Source organism: Syngnathoides biaculeatus, chromosome 19, assembly GCF_019802595.1.
Source record: "Syngnathoides biaculeatus isolate LvHL_M chromosome 19, ASM1980259v1, whole genome shotgun sequence".
Lineage (NCBI taxonomy): Eukaryota > Metazoa > Chordata > Actinopteri > Syngnathiformes > Syngnathidae > Syngnathoides > Syngnathoides biaculeatus.
The window spans coordinates 16,891,073-16,906,290 of NC_084658.1; the positions used below are offsets into that span (position 1 = coordinate 16,891,073).

Below are 15,218 nucleotides of genomic sequence, written 5' to 3' on the forward strand. Positions count from 1 at the left end.
AAATGGAAAATTAGCGTCAAAGTCACTGTTCTGCCTTTCCCAAAAATCTTGTTTTCTCCGCTTCTTGGTGAGTATTTGGTGTTTCCAGGTAACCAAGTCATGGAAAACCAAAACAGAGAAAAATGCACTCGTTCTTTTGGCAGACGTTGTCGGAGAACACGATTTTCTAGCGGTCTTGAAAGATCCATCCGAAAAAAATGCGCCACAGTCGTCCACCTTTCATTTCACCGCGGACGCGCCAGTGCCCCTTCGGGTCCGCAATAAAAGATGGAGCGAGCAGGAGACAAAATGAAAAAAAAAAAAAATAATAATAATAAATCCCAGAAGTCCGAGAAGGCAATTGCAACATATTGTCCGGCTTGACGAGGCACCACGGAGACTCGGACTCGTCGAGGCTCTCGGCGGCCTTAAATGGAAAATGCGAGGGCGCCTTTGGTCCACGGATGGCCCACATGCGGACCGACCGGACCGCGACTGACCATTCTCGCTTTTGTTAAGGGGTCACAACTGCTAGTGTATACAAATATGACATTCAAAATGTTTGAAATGCACGTCACGGCGCTCACGTGCATGCCAGAGCAACAAGTGGCGCTATAGCCCCTAATCGTTTTATAGTTCGGAAACAACAACAACACGTGCCGCTAACTTGCAACAAAAGCAAAAAAAAAAAAAAAATGGGCTGAATTTAAAAAAAAAAAAAGTCAAAAGAAAGAAAACTAAGACGCTTCAGTGCGCATGAATGTCAACGTTATGAAATGAGATATGCAAATTGTCTTTTATCAGCGTAATTACGAAAGCAGCAGGGTGAAAGTGCACCTGGGCTTCTCTCTGAACATTTTAATTGCCTCAATTCACCTAAAAAAAAAAAATTGAATTTCGGGACTAATTGCGACCATTTCCAGGCTCCAGATGACGCATCAAGTGAGGCGGATTGGCCCGTCCGGCCTCCCGCGGATCTCCCTGACGTACCGCGAACATTTCGCGACCTCGTTGAGCAACGACTGAGACGTGCTGGAAATACATTTTTTTTTTTTTTTTTTTTTAAAACCAAAAATCCATTTCATGGTCGCCTTTCGCGCGTCGCTCGGCAATCTGCGAAAGCGCTTCGCCCTCACAATTGAATTTGTATTACAGCGCCGGTTAATAAGCCGACATTCGCCGTGCGACTGCGTGCGAGCCAGATGAGTGAAGACGGCCGCTTTCGCGCCGAATAGGCCCATCGCTCATCGTGAAAGTCCCGTCGCTGTTATGTTGGACTGGAAATGTTATTAATAGGAGCCCGAGAGTAGCACAAAAAAAAAAAAAAAAAAAAGGATGATGATGATGATGAAAATGTCTTTGGGGAGGGGCTGCCGGAGATGAAGGACATTGCGAGGATCAAAGATGAAAGTTGGGGCTCAAACTTTCCTCCCCGGCGGCTCGTTAGCGACGCTGAGAATATTCTAATAACGACGACAACAACAACAAAACTCGGCGGAGTCGTGAAAGCGTCAACGTGCGGGCAATTTCAATTTGTCTTTGGTGGCTCTGCAAACGCGCTCTTAAAAGAACAGTCAGCAAAAAAAAAAAAATATATAATAATAATAATAATGCTCATTTTGCATTAATTAAGGGACACTTATGAAAAACATTATTCGATACTTTGACCTAAAAGTTATTTGATTGGCCTATTGGGTTGTTTCATTTTATTTTTTATTTTTTTTTTTTTGCTGGTTTTCATTATTTTGTCGTTTGTACTTTGTTTTGTTCTCTCATATTGGTTGTAAATCATTTTTGTAGCTTTATTTTTGTACGGTATTTGTTTCATTTCATTAATTAAAATATGGCTGTTTTCATTTTTTGGGTAATTTACTTTTTTTTATTTGGTTGTTCATTATTTGTAGCTTTTTTTTAGCTATTTAAATGTATGTTATACTGTCATTTTTGTTAGTTATTTTTATTTCATTTATTTTATATTTACTTGTTATTTTTTCAAATTAGGAGGTTGTTGTCACTTTAATTAATTAGTTACTTTTTTTTTATACTTGTCCAAATTGAAAATTCAGTCCAGCAGATTTGAACCCATGGAGAGGAAAACTATAAATTATATTGACATATAATAAATATTGCGTGCGGGCGTTTAAACAGTCTTCATTAAGACATTTTATGTCATTTCTTGGTGCGTCATATTCCTTTCATTCATACCTGAATGCAGATAAACTAACTGAAAGGCGGTTAGCGAGCCGGACGAGTCCAAGGTCGGAGCGCCTGCCGGGCCTGTCAGTTCATCTGGAACAGGATCGGCGGGGCGCGCTTAGTGATGCACAGGCGCGGCGGCGACATGACAGGCGGAGAAATCGAATTCCCCGCATCAACGTCAGACGCCGCGGTTCCGCCCATCTGCTCCCTCTTCCTCGTGGTGGCGGTGGCGGCCGGACAGATAACTGGAGCTGCTCCAACTTTGGAGCTTCGAGCGGCAGACGGGAGGAGACCAGATGTCGTCTCGGGTCTTTCCGAGCAAGTCTCGAACGCTCGGCCGGGACCCGTGTCGGCAAATACGAAGTGAAAACACTCTTAAGGAGCGTGGCGGAGACGTGAGCACCCACCTAAGCCCGCCGTAAAAGGCCGAGCGGAGGTTCCGGCGTGACTCGCGAGGCCACGCCCTCCAAAGACACAAGTGAACGCCATCACCCGACGGGCTAAGTCGCCCTCCGCAAAAATTTCACTTGAAACCGGCTTTCTGCTTCGAGCGACCCGCACGTTGGTGCGACGTCACCGTGAAAAGGTCTATAGACTGGATTTCTCGCTATCTGGCCGAAAAATAAACGGCAAAAGTGACAGCGGCCGCCAGTCAAGGAGACCCTTGTTAGCGCACACGTAGCGGGCGACGGCCCCCACCACACCGCTCCCCGGAGATTAGAAGCGGGCCGACAAAGCGATGCCACATCCCCCCCTTTATCCGCCGCCACCCCCTCGCCTCCCGCCAGCGTGGGAGGCGCGAGATGAAAAGCAGCGTTGGAGTCTCCCGGGCCCCGAAGGTGAACGTGGCCGGCGTTCGTAAGCAGCCCCCCCCCCCCTCACCCGTTCCACGATCGAAGCCTCGCTCTGCTGACCGGCTTCTCGAAGTCACGTGCGTCGCCGGGTGTTTGCGAAGCCCCAACAAAGCGGGTCCCGCCGGAGGTTCTTGCGGCTTCCATCGCGGTGGGCGGCGGCAAACATTTCATTTGCATCCTCAGCGTCGCCGCCTTATCGCGCCTCTATTTGAGCTAGCGATTATGCGTCGGATAAACTCGCCGAGGTTCAAATGTCTCCACGGCCCCGCGGGGGATTTGCACGCCGCCGCCGGCGTCTTCCGTGTTTGACGACGGCTAATGCGACGCACGGCGCCATAAACAAGGCAAATATTGGAGCGGAGGAGATCTATTCGCCTCCATACATCTCGGAGAGTCTTGACGCTCGCTCTCACCCGGGCGGTCGTGACTTTGTTTTGCGGCAGAAATGAAAGTTGAGACTTTTGACACCGGCGGCGGCGGCGCCGTGCCAATGTAGCAAGAATCAAACACAAACAAGAAGGCGACCAGAATTTTGCAGGCGTCATCATTGCCGTTTTTTTTTTTTTTTTGCTGGCACAAATGCAAAATGTCAGCGGCGGCCCGACGCAATTATCTCGGTCCGGATTCCGGAAAGAACAAGTACGCCAGCGCTGATCCGTCTCCCTCGAGAAAGGTGAGCTAAACTTCGGCTTCACTCAAAGTCCTCGAACGGATATGAAAGACAAATCGCGCCGTTACGCTCTCGACGCAAACCGGAGGACGATTAGCATTCCGCCGGCAAGCACTTCAAACAACAGATGTGAGGCTCGCGTGCAACAATTCCCAATTAAAAGGTGAAACATTCATATTGAGCTCATTGGGTAAAACGCTCGTTTAAGCAAGGTAAAAACATCCAATTAGCGTCTCCCGTCTGTTTAGTTATTTTTCTACGGACACTCACCAACAAACGCCACCCGTCTGTCTAATATTCACAGTTTAAATTTGGTAGCAGTGGGATAAATCCCGATATTAGGCCACAAAATGGCCGCTCAAAGCAAAAATGACGGCCTTCCGGTTCTTTATCTGACTTTTTCCTATGAGTGGACTCGAATGTGTTTTTATATACACACGAAAACCCGCCATCTTAAAAAGACAACGTACTGAGACAGAATACGTAATCACCGTGGCGACCTGAATCGGAGATCTCAATGAAAACAACCTTTAAATGTGACTTTTCATCTTAACGAGAGAGATGCCGGAATGTCAGACAATTCCATCGTTTGGGAACCACCAGTGCAAAGTTCTGGTTCACTTTCCGGCGTCCTACTTTGAGATTTAAAGAGCGTCGCTTTGATCAGCAGTGCATTAGCTTTACATTATGGGCTGTCATTAGAGGGGCGGTGGCACCATCACCGTCATCATCATCATCGTGGGAAGCAATTTTGCCGTTGGGCAAAAGCGGCGCCCGAGCCCCCGCGGCGGCGCAATGAGCCGCGGCGCACCTGATTAGAGCACGCCGTAATGGATGACTCCTCCTGGACGCCGAACAAGATGGCGAAGGCGGGGTGGGGTCGCATCTTGAAAATAGTCCGTTTCAGAGACGGCGACGTGGAAGGTGGGAGGTGGATACCATCGGGAATAAGACCGTGGAATATGTTTTGGTTGATTTCACACGGATCTTAAACCCTAACCCCAGCCCAAAAATTCTAGACCCTAACTGTAATCCATAAAGATAACGATCATGCACTAAAACCAAGGTTCAAAATAAAACCCTGAACTCGAACCCTCGGCCCAGCCTTCTCCTAACCCTAAATCAGAAGCCACAAAGCAAAACCCTAAACCTGGACCCGAACCGCACCCATGATGAAGAATCTTCATTACCACTATTTTTCAGACCGATCCCACTCGGAGTATTCTCTCTTGAGTAAAGTACTCACTGACACCTATAGCAAGTACAGATACTGAAAAAAACTGTGACCAAAGACCTCTGGAATCGTTCTATCTCCCATACACGATGAGTCACCGATATTTCGAATTGCCGCAGGGTAGCACCTTAAGTATCTGCGTTCTTGAGTACCCAACACCTTGAAATAAGGCAGTTTTCAGGCCGTCCATTCCTACCCCTAGTCGTAACCCAAAAACCTCAACCAAAACCCAAACCACACCCTTACCCAAAGCCCCAAAACTCCTTAAATTTAACCCTATCTCAACCCCGCGTGACCCTAAATACGATTCAGATACATAAAAACTAACTTCGTGGCACCAAATCCAAACCCTAACTTTTCACTCTCACCCCAATTCCAAACCTAACCCTGAAACTTAAATCTAACCCTACCCTAACCACAAACTGTTCACTCACACGTCGTCCACGAGCGCTCAAAACCGGCTGGCGATTTTGTCCCGGGCCGGATGCTCACCCCGACGCCAAATGCTCCTCATGACTGAATTGCACCAGACGTTTTCCCCAACGAGGGGGCCGGCGTGAACTTTAAACCCGGCAGCGGGGAGCATCTGCGTCCAGATGACAGTCAGGTCGTCGAGCCCGATGTTTGATTAAGAAGCGCGTTGACCTTTCCGAGGCGGCGGCGGGGGCGAGTGCGCCGAGATGCGTTCTCACCTGACAGCCTGCGACTTAAAGCCTCTCATTACGTCCGAATTCTATCAATCTGCGAAGCTTTTCTCGTCCATTTGCCGCCGGGTGGGGGGGGGGGGAATGGAAATGTCACGGCCGTGCGGATGAGAGCCGCACTTTTGAGGAGGATGTCACGGCGGGGCGACGCGTCGGGAGGCTAAAAGATGGGCGACGGCGGAAGGTTAACCGAGATGAAAGGAAGCGAGAGGATGGCGCACGTCCGCGGAAAAGCCATTACGAGCCCGGCGGCGGCGGGGGCGGGGGCGGGCGGCGCATTTCTTGTGAATTACGACCCGTAGGGGAGAGAGCGCCACTAAAACATACGTCAGTCAATAACCGGAGAATCAAAGTACTTCCGAAGATTCGACAATGAAGTCTCCGCTCTTGTCCCAATTTACAATCCACACCCCCGCTGCGGAACCACGACTCTGCACCTGAACTCTGGACTGGACTGCTCCGGAGACACTTCATTAGGGACACCGCTGACCTCCGAAATCCCAACGTATTCATCTTCCTCTTTGATTGATGTGGCCACAAAACGACATCCATTTTCATAATTGTGCTTGTAGTTAACGACGGGGCGCAACAGCGCTGCTGACCCGACCTCCCGTTTTAGCTCGTTGACATTTATTGACCATAACTTGCATTTATAGCATCACTAATTATGCGCACCGTTGGTGTTTAGTCATTTGTTAAATTAGATCAAAAGTGAACTCTTATGATGATCTGTGTTCATGGAAGACAAATTGCTTTTTATTGTTGTTATTAATTGCCCTTTTCTAAACTTTTGAGTGCACTTGTCCAACTGTTCAGTGTTCCAGAACTTTTTTTTACCCCCCCCACAACTTGAAAAACAACTTCGAAATCCTCAAAAGACCCGCGAACATTTCCTCTCAGTGACTCCGCCAGTCTCGCTGTTGCGTCCTACTGATGACACGAGCTCAGGAGCTCCTGCCTGAAGCCTTGCGACGGTCCCGTTGACCTTGTCTTGTTCTCATTCTATTTCAACAATACCAACGCTAATTGGACCAGGAAATTGCACAAAAGTACCGCACGCAGAACACCGCTCCAAATAATACACATCAATGCGGCGTCGTCGTGGATTTTAGCCGTTCGAGGCTAGCGTGATCGCAAATTGCTGCTGGAGAAAACAGACCCAAGATAAACCGCAACCAATCCGGAAGAACGACTGCACTTTCGACTCAAGTCTGAACGCAGCACGCGGCGACGTCGTCGGGGCACACTCGCCACGATGGCCTGGCTTTCGTGTTTTTCCCGCGGACGGCTCGCTGTGCCACCTGCTAGCTTCGTTTACACATAAAGGAGCCCGCTAGATGCCAAAGCAAGGAGATGCAGTCCTTGGCGTGGCCGCGGGAACAACAATCGCTCTTTTCTCCGCTTTGCGACACACCGGCAGTATAAATAAGCCTCGCCGCCCTGCGTGCGAGCAGATTGGGCCGGCGAGCATCTGCCCGATCAGCGGGGATCGGCAAACGGGTCCAAGGAGCATGCTGTCGCACATTCATTCCGCTTCGCTGAGGCGCCAGCCCGACGTGGACGCCAAAGTACGCCCGCGATAGAAGGCAAAGAGAGGTGGCACAAGCACTCGAGGTCTGTATTTATCCTACTCACTGTTTCTATTCAGCAACTGCCGCAGAAGAATATATTCGGCAAGGCATCTTTTTCAACGGGTAGATGTGGAGGAGAGTACAACAACGTAACAACATAAGGAGCAGAAAGTACAATTTTCAGTTTTCAAATGTAGCCAACAAATGTCATATGCAAGTCGTCCAGAAACAAATACTCGAGCAAAACCAAAGGTACTGGAAAATCCAGTAACGCAACAAAGTATTTGAACTTCATTCCTTCCGACCACTGTTTGTCGGACTAAAGACAGCTGGCAATATTTTTGCGACGCCTTGAAGTTGTGCAGTGCGGCATCCCAGGACAATTCCAAGGGTGAAGCCAAGACGTTTAAGAATCGGAGATGTAAACCTTTTCGTGCCTTTCTCGGTATATTTCGCAGGGACCTTGCTGGACCGTCTTTGTCCTTCCGCGTCGCCCCTGGAAACGTCAGCGTCGCGATTCACGCCTCAAGGCTGCCGAATCAGCTTTGAGGCAACAGAATGAAGCGCGACTCTAAAAACATCTTCTTAGACAAATCCAAGAAATACACTTGATGCCCGCGCAGGCTTTGATCGGAATCTAGTTTTCATTGTTTTTACCTGAGACGGTGACGAGCCTCGTCGCAGCGCGTCACCATCTCAAAGTTTCAGAAGAGCACGTCGGCGCGGTGTAATTGTGCAGAGAAAATGGCCACGAGGCCCTCCGGAAACAACCAATTCATTCAAATGAATCCCCGACATCTATAGGAGGATTAAAAATAGATCAGCAACAGCGAGCGAGGATGCGCGATCGTTAATCCGGGCGGCGACGAACATCCCGAACGTCCCGTGGGCCGACATCGCTGCAGCAACGAGGGCTCCGACAACAGGTACTCGGTCAGCATCCGTCCGGTTGGCTTTAATGATCTCATTAGGCAGTCACTACAAAGGGAATGGGGGCGGGGCGGGGGGGGGGGGGGGTCCAAACGCAAGCCGCTCACGTGCGAGGCGGCCACACAAGAGACACACTAATTGAATTCGCCGACCGGCTCCCGGGAAGAGTACGACCGGCCGCTAAACCTCGGCAAGGAATTCAGGCGGGGGCTGCAAAATAATAGACGGACCGAGACGTGGTTCTGCAACATCAGGGGGGGAAAAAAACAACATTTATTTCCCATGTGTGCAGTCAAAAGTGTCTGAACAGCCAACAAAGATGCGTTTTTAAAAAGGACGTCTTTCGACAACGGTTTCTAAAAACTCTCTGTAACAAATCTAACTACCGACTGACTTAACTGAGTTAACTAAGCGATCGACCTATCAACCAAGTGAATAATCTGCTACCTGCTAACTGAGCTAGTGGACCAACCTTGGTACAGTGCCTAACTACCAGCCAACCAACAAACCTACTGACTGACCCACCAAACTACTTAACTTCCTATCTGCCAACCAACCAAGCTACCGACTGATCGACCCAATCATGGACTGACAAACGACATACTGGTTGAAGTAGCTGATGGACTAACCTAACTACTTCGCTACCGATTGTCCACCTACCAATATACGAGTCAATCTAGCAAGCAACCGACTGACTGAGACATGTTTTTAAACGATGACGGTACCTACCTCGCTACCGACAAACTGACCAATCGAAGTACCATCTGACCAAACAACCTAAAAACGTACCGTCGCTAGCTTGTACCAACCAATCGACCCGATTACCTACCTAAAACCGAAATAAAGATCCCGTGAAAGCACAACTACCGCAAGGCAGAAGCTCAGCTGCTGCCTGAGTCCTCCAAACCCCGACAGGTAGAGAGAATCTAAAAACTGATTTAGAGCCTCCACTAGCGCGTGTGACAACATGACGGACGGCTCGCCGCGCACTCCTTGGCGTGCCCGCGAAACGCCCGGACACTCAATAAGTACGCTAAGAGGTGCCGAGAGACGAGTCATCAGCAAGCGCGAACGTCACGCCGGGTGGGCCGCAATCACGCGGCGAAGGTGAGCTCCGGCGCCGGGCCGCTAAATAACCTGCCCGGAGTCGTTTGTTACATTTAAAACAACACGGCGGCCCTGCCGATGAGCCGCGGCCTTTAATGGAAATTTATTAGCTTTAGATTGGAAAAGCAGTCGTCGCCTCCCTTCTCGAACTAAGCGCCGTCGGGCAAGGTTACGAGGAAGGAGAACGCCACGGCCGATCGTGGATTCAGATAAAAGATACCGCCAAATGGAATAGAAAATATGTAAATTAGTAAATGAAGATTGAATAATTAGCATCGGACATTCGGAGAATCCCCGACAACATTTGGGCTCAGGATTTAGAGCGAGTCCACTTTTAGGACAAAAAAGTATTTCCATTATTTCCGACGGGAAAACGGACCAAATGGGAAGCGGACCGCGATGGGTCGGGTTCAATTCCAAGCCCGCGTGAGCCGAAATGGCCCAGCGACAGACGATCAATACGTCGAGGTGCAGCAGCCTGTCGCGCAATCGTCTTAGCCTTATCGAAATCACGAGACACCATCGGCGCGGTTGACTTCAGCCCAAGTCGGACATGAAAAAATCCAGACCGCCCACTCGCCGGCCCCGCACGGTCCACATCCCCCGCCGCCGATAGCATCTTTGCTGCCATTACCTCAGCTGGCTTCTCAATTCCGGACCGCCGCACGACACCTCCGGGGTGTTTTCTGCTCTCATTTTCAAGTCGCGGCGAACACAGCCGCCACCCCCGGCGGACGCCGACACACGCGGCGAGCGCCCCGGACCGCCGCCCTCCTTGTTATTGTTCCCCAACTTCCCGCTGACGGACGCCACTTTATCTTTGTCCCGTCGCACGCGGGGGGGGGGGGGGGGGGGGGGGGGTCGCTCGCCGGCTGTGATAAATCCGTCAAACTCCAAAAGGATCGCCTGGGCGTGCGATTGCCCGGCGGCGCCCTCGCCTCTCCGGAGGCCTCGCATCCCTCAGCGCCGAGGGCGGCGGCGAATCGGGACCAAATGCGTCGATAACACCCGACGGAAACGACGGGGAACACGCGAAAAGCCGGGCCCTGCCTGACGTCACCGAGGACCGACGCCTGTCTGGAGTCCATTTAGAAATGAAAGCCATTAGAGGGGCCGGTGGGCCGGTGGGGGGGTTGCACAGGTGCATTAGCAGCGAAGGCTAAATGCTTCCCAGGAGCTTGTTTTGTATTCCTCTGAGGAAATAGTCTCGCAAATGAGCGTCATGACATGACGGTCACGTTTTGGGGACGCAGCAGAGAGTCCGCAGACAGACACGCGGCGCTATAATCACCATTTTTCTATCATCGCCATTTTCCAATGATCACTTTTGAAAGGGGTTTTACACATTACGGCACATGTGCCAGGTGGTTTTGTGGTCTGATGGGAGACATGCAGGGTAATTAAGAGCAATCAGGAGGGTCGGATAAAGTCCCCGACTAAGCGCCACTAATAGTTAATAGTCGTTCGCACACACTAGAGAAAATATAAAGTATACATGTCGCTATTGTTTTGTGTTTTGGTTAATAAGCACTTTTTTGAAGGCTCATAATGAACCTGCCATTTCCATTAGCCCGTCTATGGCCTTTCACCTTACATGTTAGCTTTATGTTGGTGTGTGGATGTCCAACGTTTAGTTTTTTGTGATGCCAAATTTAATTTAATCAACTGGTAGCGACACAAAAACAGCTCGAAGTGAGCACGCTTTGACGCTCATTTGGAGAATTGTTTCCTATTGATGATATTTTCCCTTGACAGCTGCGGTGAATACAGACACTTTGTTAGTGTGTTTTGAGAAGTGTTAATGTGTTAGAAGGGAGTTGAATGATTGCAACAACAACAAAAAAATGGTCTCCCGATATCGCGGATTTTCACTCATCACGGGCGGGTCGGGAATGCATCCCCGCAATAAACACGGGGTGCACTGCAAAGTACACACTTTCAGGTCAAATTTGAGTACAATATGATATTCATGTTAGCGGTTCTCCTTTCTCGGAAAATGGCTATTAAGTACTCACTTTGCCTAACGTCCTCCATTCGATGCCCATTTCCAAACAATCCATCCATTTTCTTTGCCGCTTATCCTCACGAGGGGTCACGAGAGGCAGGGTGCACCCTGAACTGGTTGGCACATCGAGACAAACAGCCGCACTCACCAATCACACCTACGGTCAACTTAGAGCGTCCAATTTAATGTTGCGTGTTTTTGGGACGTGGGAGGAAACCGGAGCGCCCGGAGAAACCCCACGCAGGTACGGGGAGAACGTGCAAGCTCCACCCAGGCGGACACGGGATCGAACCCGGGACCTCAGAAACGTGAGGCCAACGCTTTACCAGCTGAGCCGCCGTGCCGCCCCATTTCCAAACTATCTCAGGCAAAATCGTTGCAGGCAACCAGCAAATATGAAAAATACAGTACTTCATTACTTTACATGCAAGCTATTGGTCACATTTCCAATTTTTTTCCCCCACTGTATATGTAAATGATATTATGTAATGTTTTGCATGTACTTTTTTTTTTTTTTTTTTTCTACTGCCAATGTCTCCTTAGTTTATTTAGTCCATTGAAATGAAGACTCCAGACTTCGGCATTGGGAAATTAAGCGTACCAGCACGCCAGCACAATCGTTGTGTATTCTGTGTGCATTATGATGATTATTATTCACCAGAACCACGAGGGAAAACCCCCACATCAGAAAATCCGAAGTAAAATCAGCAACTAATTGATTTGCCGTGGCCCCGGGAACTAAACATGAAATGATCGCCTCGTGGTGACGTGATCACAGCAGTCCCACAATACTGCGCATACTCGCTCCTGGAATTTTAGGCAACACGCTTGAGAATTGCAAAGTAGTGAAACCCGCGATGAACAAATGTACAAATGATATCCGCCAAGCACAGGCTCGCTAAAGGAAGTTTAAAATTCTCTCTCTCCAAGAAGTATAAAATTGAGATTTGCAATACGTGTCAGGGGCCACTTGAAGCCTGCTAAAAAGGTGCCAAAACTTTGTTGGCGTGGCAAAGGAAGGGCGTCACCTGACGGGGCGGGGAGGAGAATCACACCCGCAACCCTGCCTGATGAGCGCACGTGTGATGACGGGGGTGCGTTCAGCGCCGAATGCTCGATTTGGTTTTCTGGGTTTGTTTCTGCACGACGCGCGCGCGGCTTATCCGAGCAGCTCACCAGCACGTTGCCTTGCATCTTGGCCGTCTCGATCAGGTTCCGCTCCTTCATGCTGCCTCCCGAACTGCGCGGTTCCGCTCCTCGGCGCGGAACCCTTCACTCGTCGTGGCCGGCTGGCACTCACCGAACCCGGAACGACGCTGGCGCAAGGCTCGGCGTGCGCGTGCACTCGGGGCGTGCAGCTGCGCGCTCCCTCGCGGGCGGACGGAGCAACGTGGCCGCGCGCTCCTCTGCGCGTGTGCGCGGAGCCAGAAAAACTGATGAGATTTATTGATGCGCGCGACCGGGAGGCAGAGAAAGTCTCTGCGCGTGCACGCCGGGTTGCACCCTATGCAACGAGTGTCATGTTTGATTTTACTGAATGCAGAATTACATTTTTACACCCCTTTTTAATGTTTTGATTGTTTTTATTTACTGATTTTATTTTTTTTTTTTAATGGCTCTTAATTGTCTGTAAATACCAGAAGATGGCAGCAAAGCAGCTTTTTCTATCGGCCTGACGGGAGGAAGCTCCTCCCAGCACTCCAACAGAGTGTCTCGGCACCACGATGCCACAAGATGGCGCAATAGCAATATTTTTACAGTAGACATGCATTTGTCCTAAGCGCATTGGGTGAGTTTTTCACCAAATTAACAAAAAACGTTCCCCACAAAATTCTGAAAATTAGCATATAAGTTGGGTATGATTTTATTTTTGTGTGTCTCACAACCCCCCAATATTCACAAAACATAAAGAAATGTATCGCATGACGCACAACAGCGTGATTGTAAAAGCGCCGCTGTCGGCGGTGTCGACACAATTCAGCGGAGCCTGAAAGCTTCCAAATTCGGTGCACCAGTTGGACACTAATTACTTTTCATGGCCATGTCGGACGCGCCGCCATCGACCGCCGTATTAATAGACGGCATTTTGTGTTTGCGGTTGAAATATGAAGCACTTTAGTCTTTGCGAACAGCCTTGAGAATAAAAAAAAAACAAAACAAAACCAGAAGACAGCAATCCTCACCTTCGCCTCCCCCACAGCCGTCACTTCAGCTCCGCTCGCTCTATAAATCAATAACCCTCAAAGTCTGAATTTAGACAGTCCATTAAAGGCCGTGGTGGTGCAACACTGAAGAAGAAGTGAGCAAGCGCACATCTCACATAAACCCCACTCGGCGAGGAAGAAGGGGGGAGTCGGCATTAATTACTGCCAAGTGGCGGGGGCCGCGCGACTCCAGCTGGACCGAAAATGGCAGCTCGAGAGCAGCTGAACTTGTTAGCGAACCGTGAAAAGCGTTCGTAGCGCTTGACTAGCGTCGACGCTGAGGACGTTTTGTTTTGATACCAAAGGGGAAGCGTCTGCCTCCTGTGGGGGGGGGCGCAGGCCCGGCAGAGGTCCACCGGTGGACATATCATATCACACACACACACATGAAAACACTTCGCTTTTGAAGTGGGGTGTGTACACTTTTAATACCTGCTGTAGGTTCGGGAACTTTGGCTCCTGAAACTTTTTTTTTTTTCCTTGTGGTAAAAGTTGGTTAAAATATGAGCAAATTGACATGAAGCCGATTTTGGGGTCTTTCTAGAAAAGCTTTGGAGATAATATGGACTTTTTAAAAAAATTGTTTCAGTTTTGTTTGTTTGTTTTTTTTTTTTTGCGTTTTTTCCAAGATGTGACGCCATCGCCCGGCACAAACAAACTCCACCGAGGGCTCAACGGCACAAACCGACGTTTTCACCATCGGTTCGATTCCGCCGCGCGACGTTTTCTCGTGCTTTTAATGGCGCCCCCCGAGGGAAATGTTTGTTTTTCCGGGGGGGGGGGGGGGGGCAGATTAGCCATGCTCCTTTGGAATTGGACTAATTCCAGTGTTTGGGTTTTATTTCGGTCGTGCAAGGTGTCAGTCATCACAATAAGTGGCAAAGGAGTGACTGCGTTAATAATTCATAATGACAAGAACATATTTGCCACCGTTTTTTTTTTTTGAGCATATTTCAATAGTGAAAAACTGCCGGGAGTAGAAATTGCACTAATTGTATTCCAAAGAGAATGACAACAAAACTACAAATAATAACGCACCGCGGCGCTTTAGACACGTTGACATTTCTGCGTTCATAATTCATCACACAGACGCAGACGCGCGCACACACGTCATCTCGCCTCTGAAACATTTCATCTTATTCGTCTGAACAAGAAAATAAAATGCCGGACACGCAGCGTGCCCCCCACACCGCGTTTGTTTTGGTTGACCTCGCCCCTCCGAAGTGTCGCCGAGGACGGATGGCGAGCACCTCTAATGAATTCGGCGACGGGTGAAAAGAATAATAAAAGAAAAATAAGTTCATCTCACTGGCCCCGTGGGGGCGGGGGGGTGTCTCTCATCGCTGTTGCTACCTTGTGCAGTTACTTGGAAATTTGTCGAGTCGGGCCACAAACTTTGTCGGGCTTTTCTGTTTGGACAAAATTCTGACCTGACGTCTTGTAAAAATGTATACGTAGAAATTGTGCACATATTGCGCGTGTAAATGTACTTTGAATGGTGGGGGGGCGTAGTGGGACGGTGAGTAATGGTGGCGAGTCTGCGTGGGAGAGATCGGATGTGAGCTGTGGCCAACAGCAGATATTGTGAAAGAGTTCTCATTAAGTTTTTGTTGAAATCGACAAAGTAGTGACCAAGTATTTGTGGGTTTATTTGTATATATTTCATGTTTCATCACCAGCAAATACTATTTGCATGTAAGGTGCAGGTATTAATTTTGTCCACTTGGGGTCGGAATCCACACATCCCACATTATAGCAAAT

At 49.2% G+C, this 15,218-nt stretch overlaps 1 protein-coding gene and 1 long non-coding RNA gene across 4 annotated transcripts in view; one reads left to right on the plus strand and one right to left on the minus strand.

Moving 5' to 3' along the window:
* LOC133492653 (dipeptidyl aminopeptidase-like protein 6) overlaps positions 1-12,569 on the minus strand; it is an 85,493-nt gene extending 72,924 nt beyond the window's left edge. For all 3 annotated transcript variants that reach the window (XM_061805146.1, XM_061805147.1, XM_061805145.1), the window contains exon 1: positions 12,430-12,569. In XM_061805146.1, coding sequence (XP_061661130.1) covers positions 12,430-12,480 — 51 coding nt within the window. In that variant the 5' untranslated portion in view covers positions 12,481-12,569. The remainder of the gene's footprint in view (positions 1-12,429) is intronic.
* Positions 12,094-12,822, plus strand: LOC133492656 (uncharacterized). The gene is made up of 2 exons (XR_009792714.1): positions 12,094-12,347; positions 12,466-12,822. It is a non-coding gene; the product is annotated as an uncharacterized LOC133492656 (long non-coding RNA).
* The last annotated feature ends 2,396 nt before the right edge of the window (positions 12,823-15,218 follow it).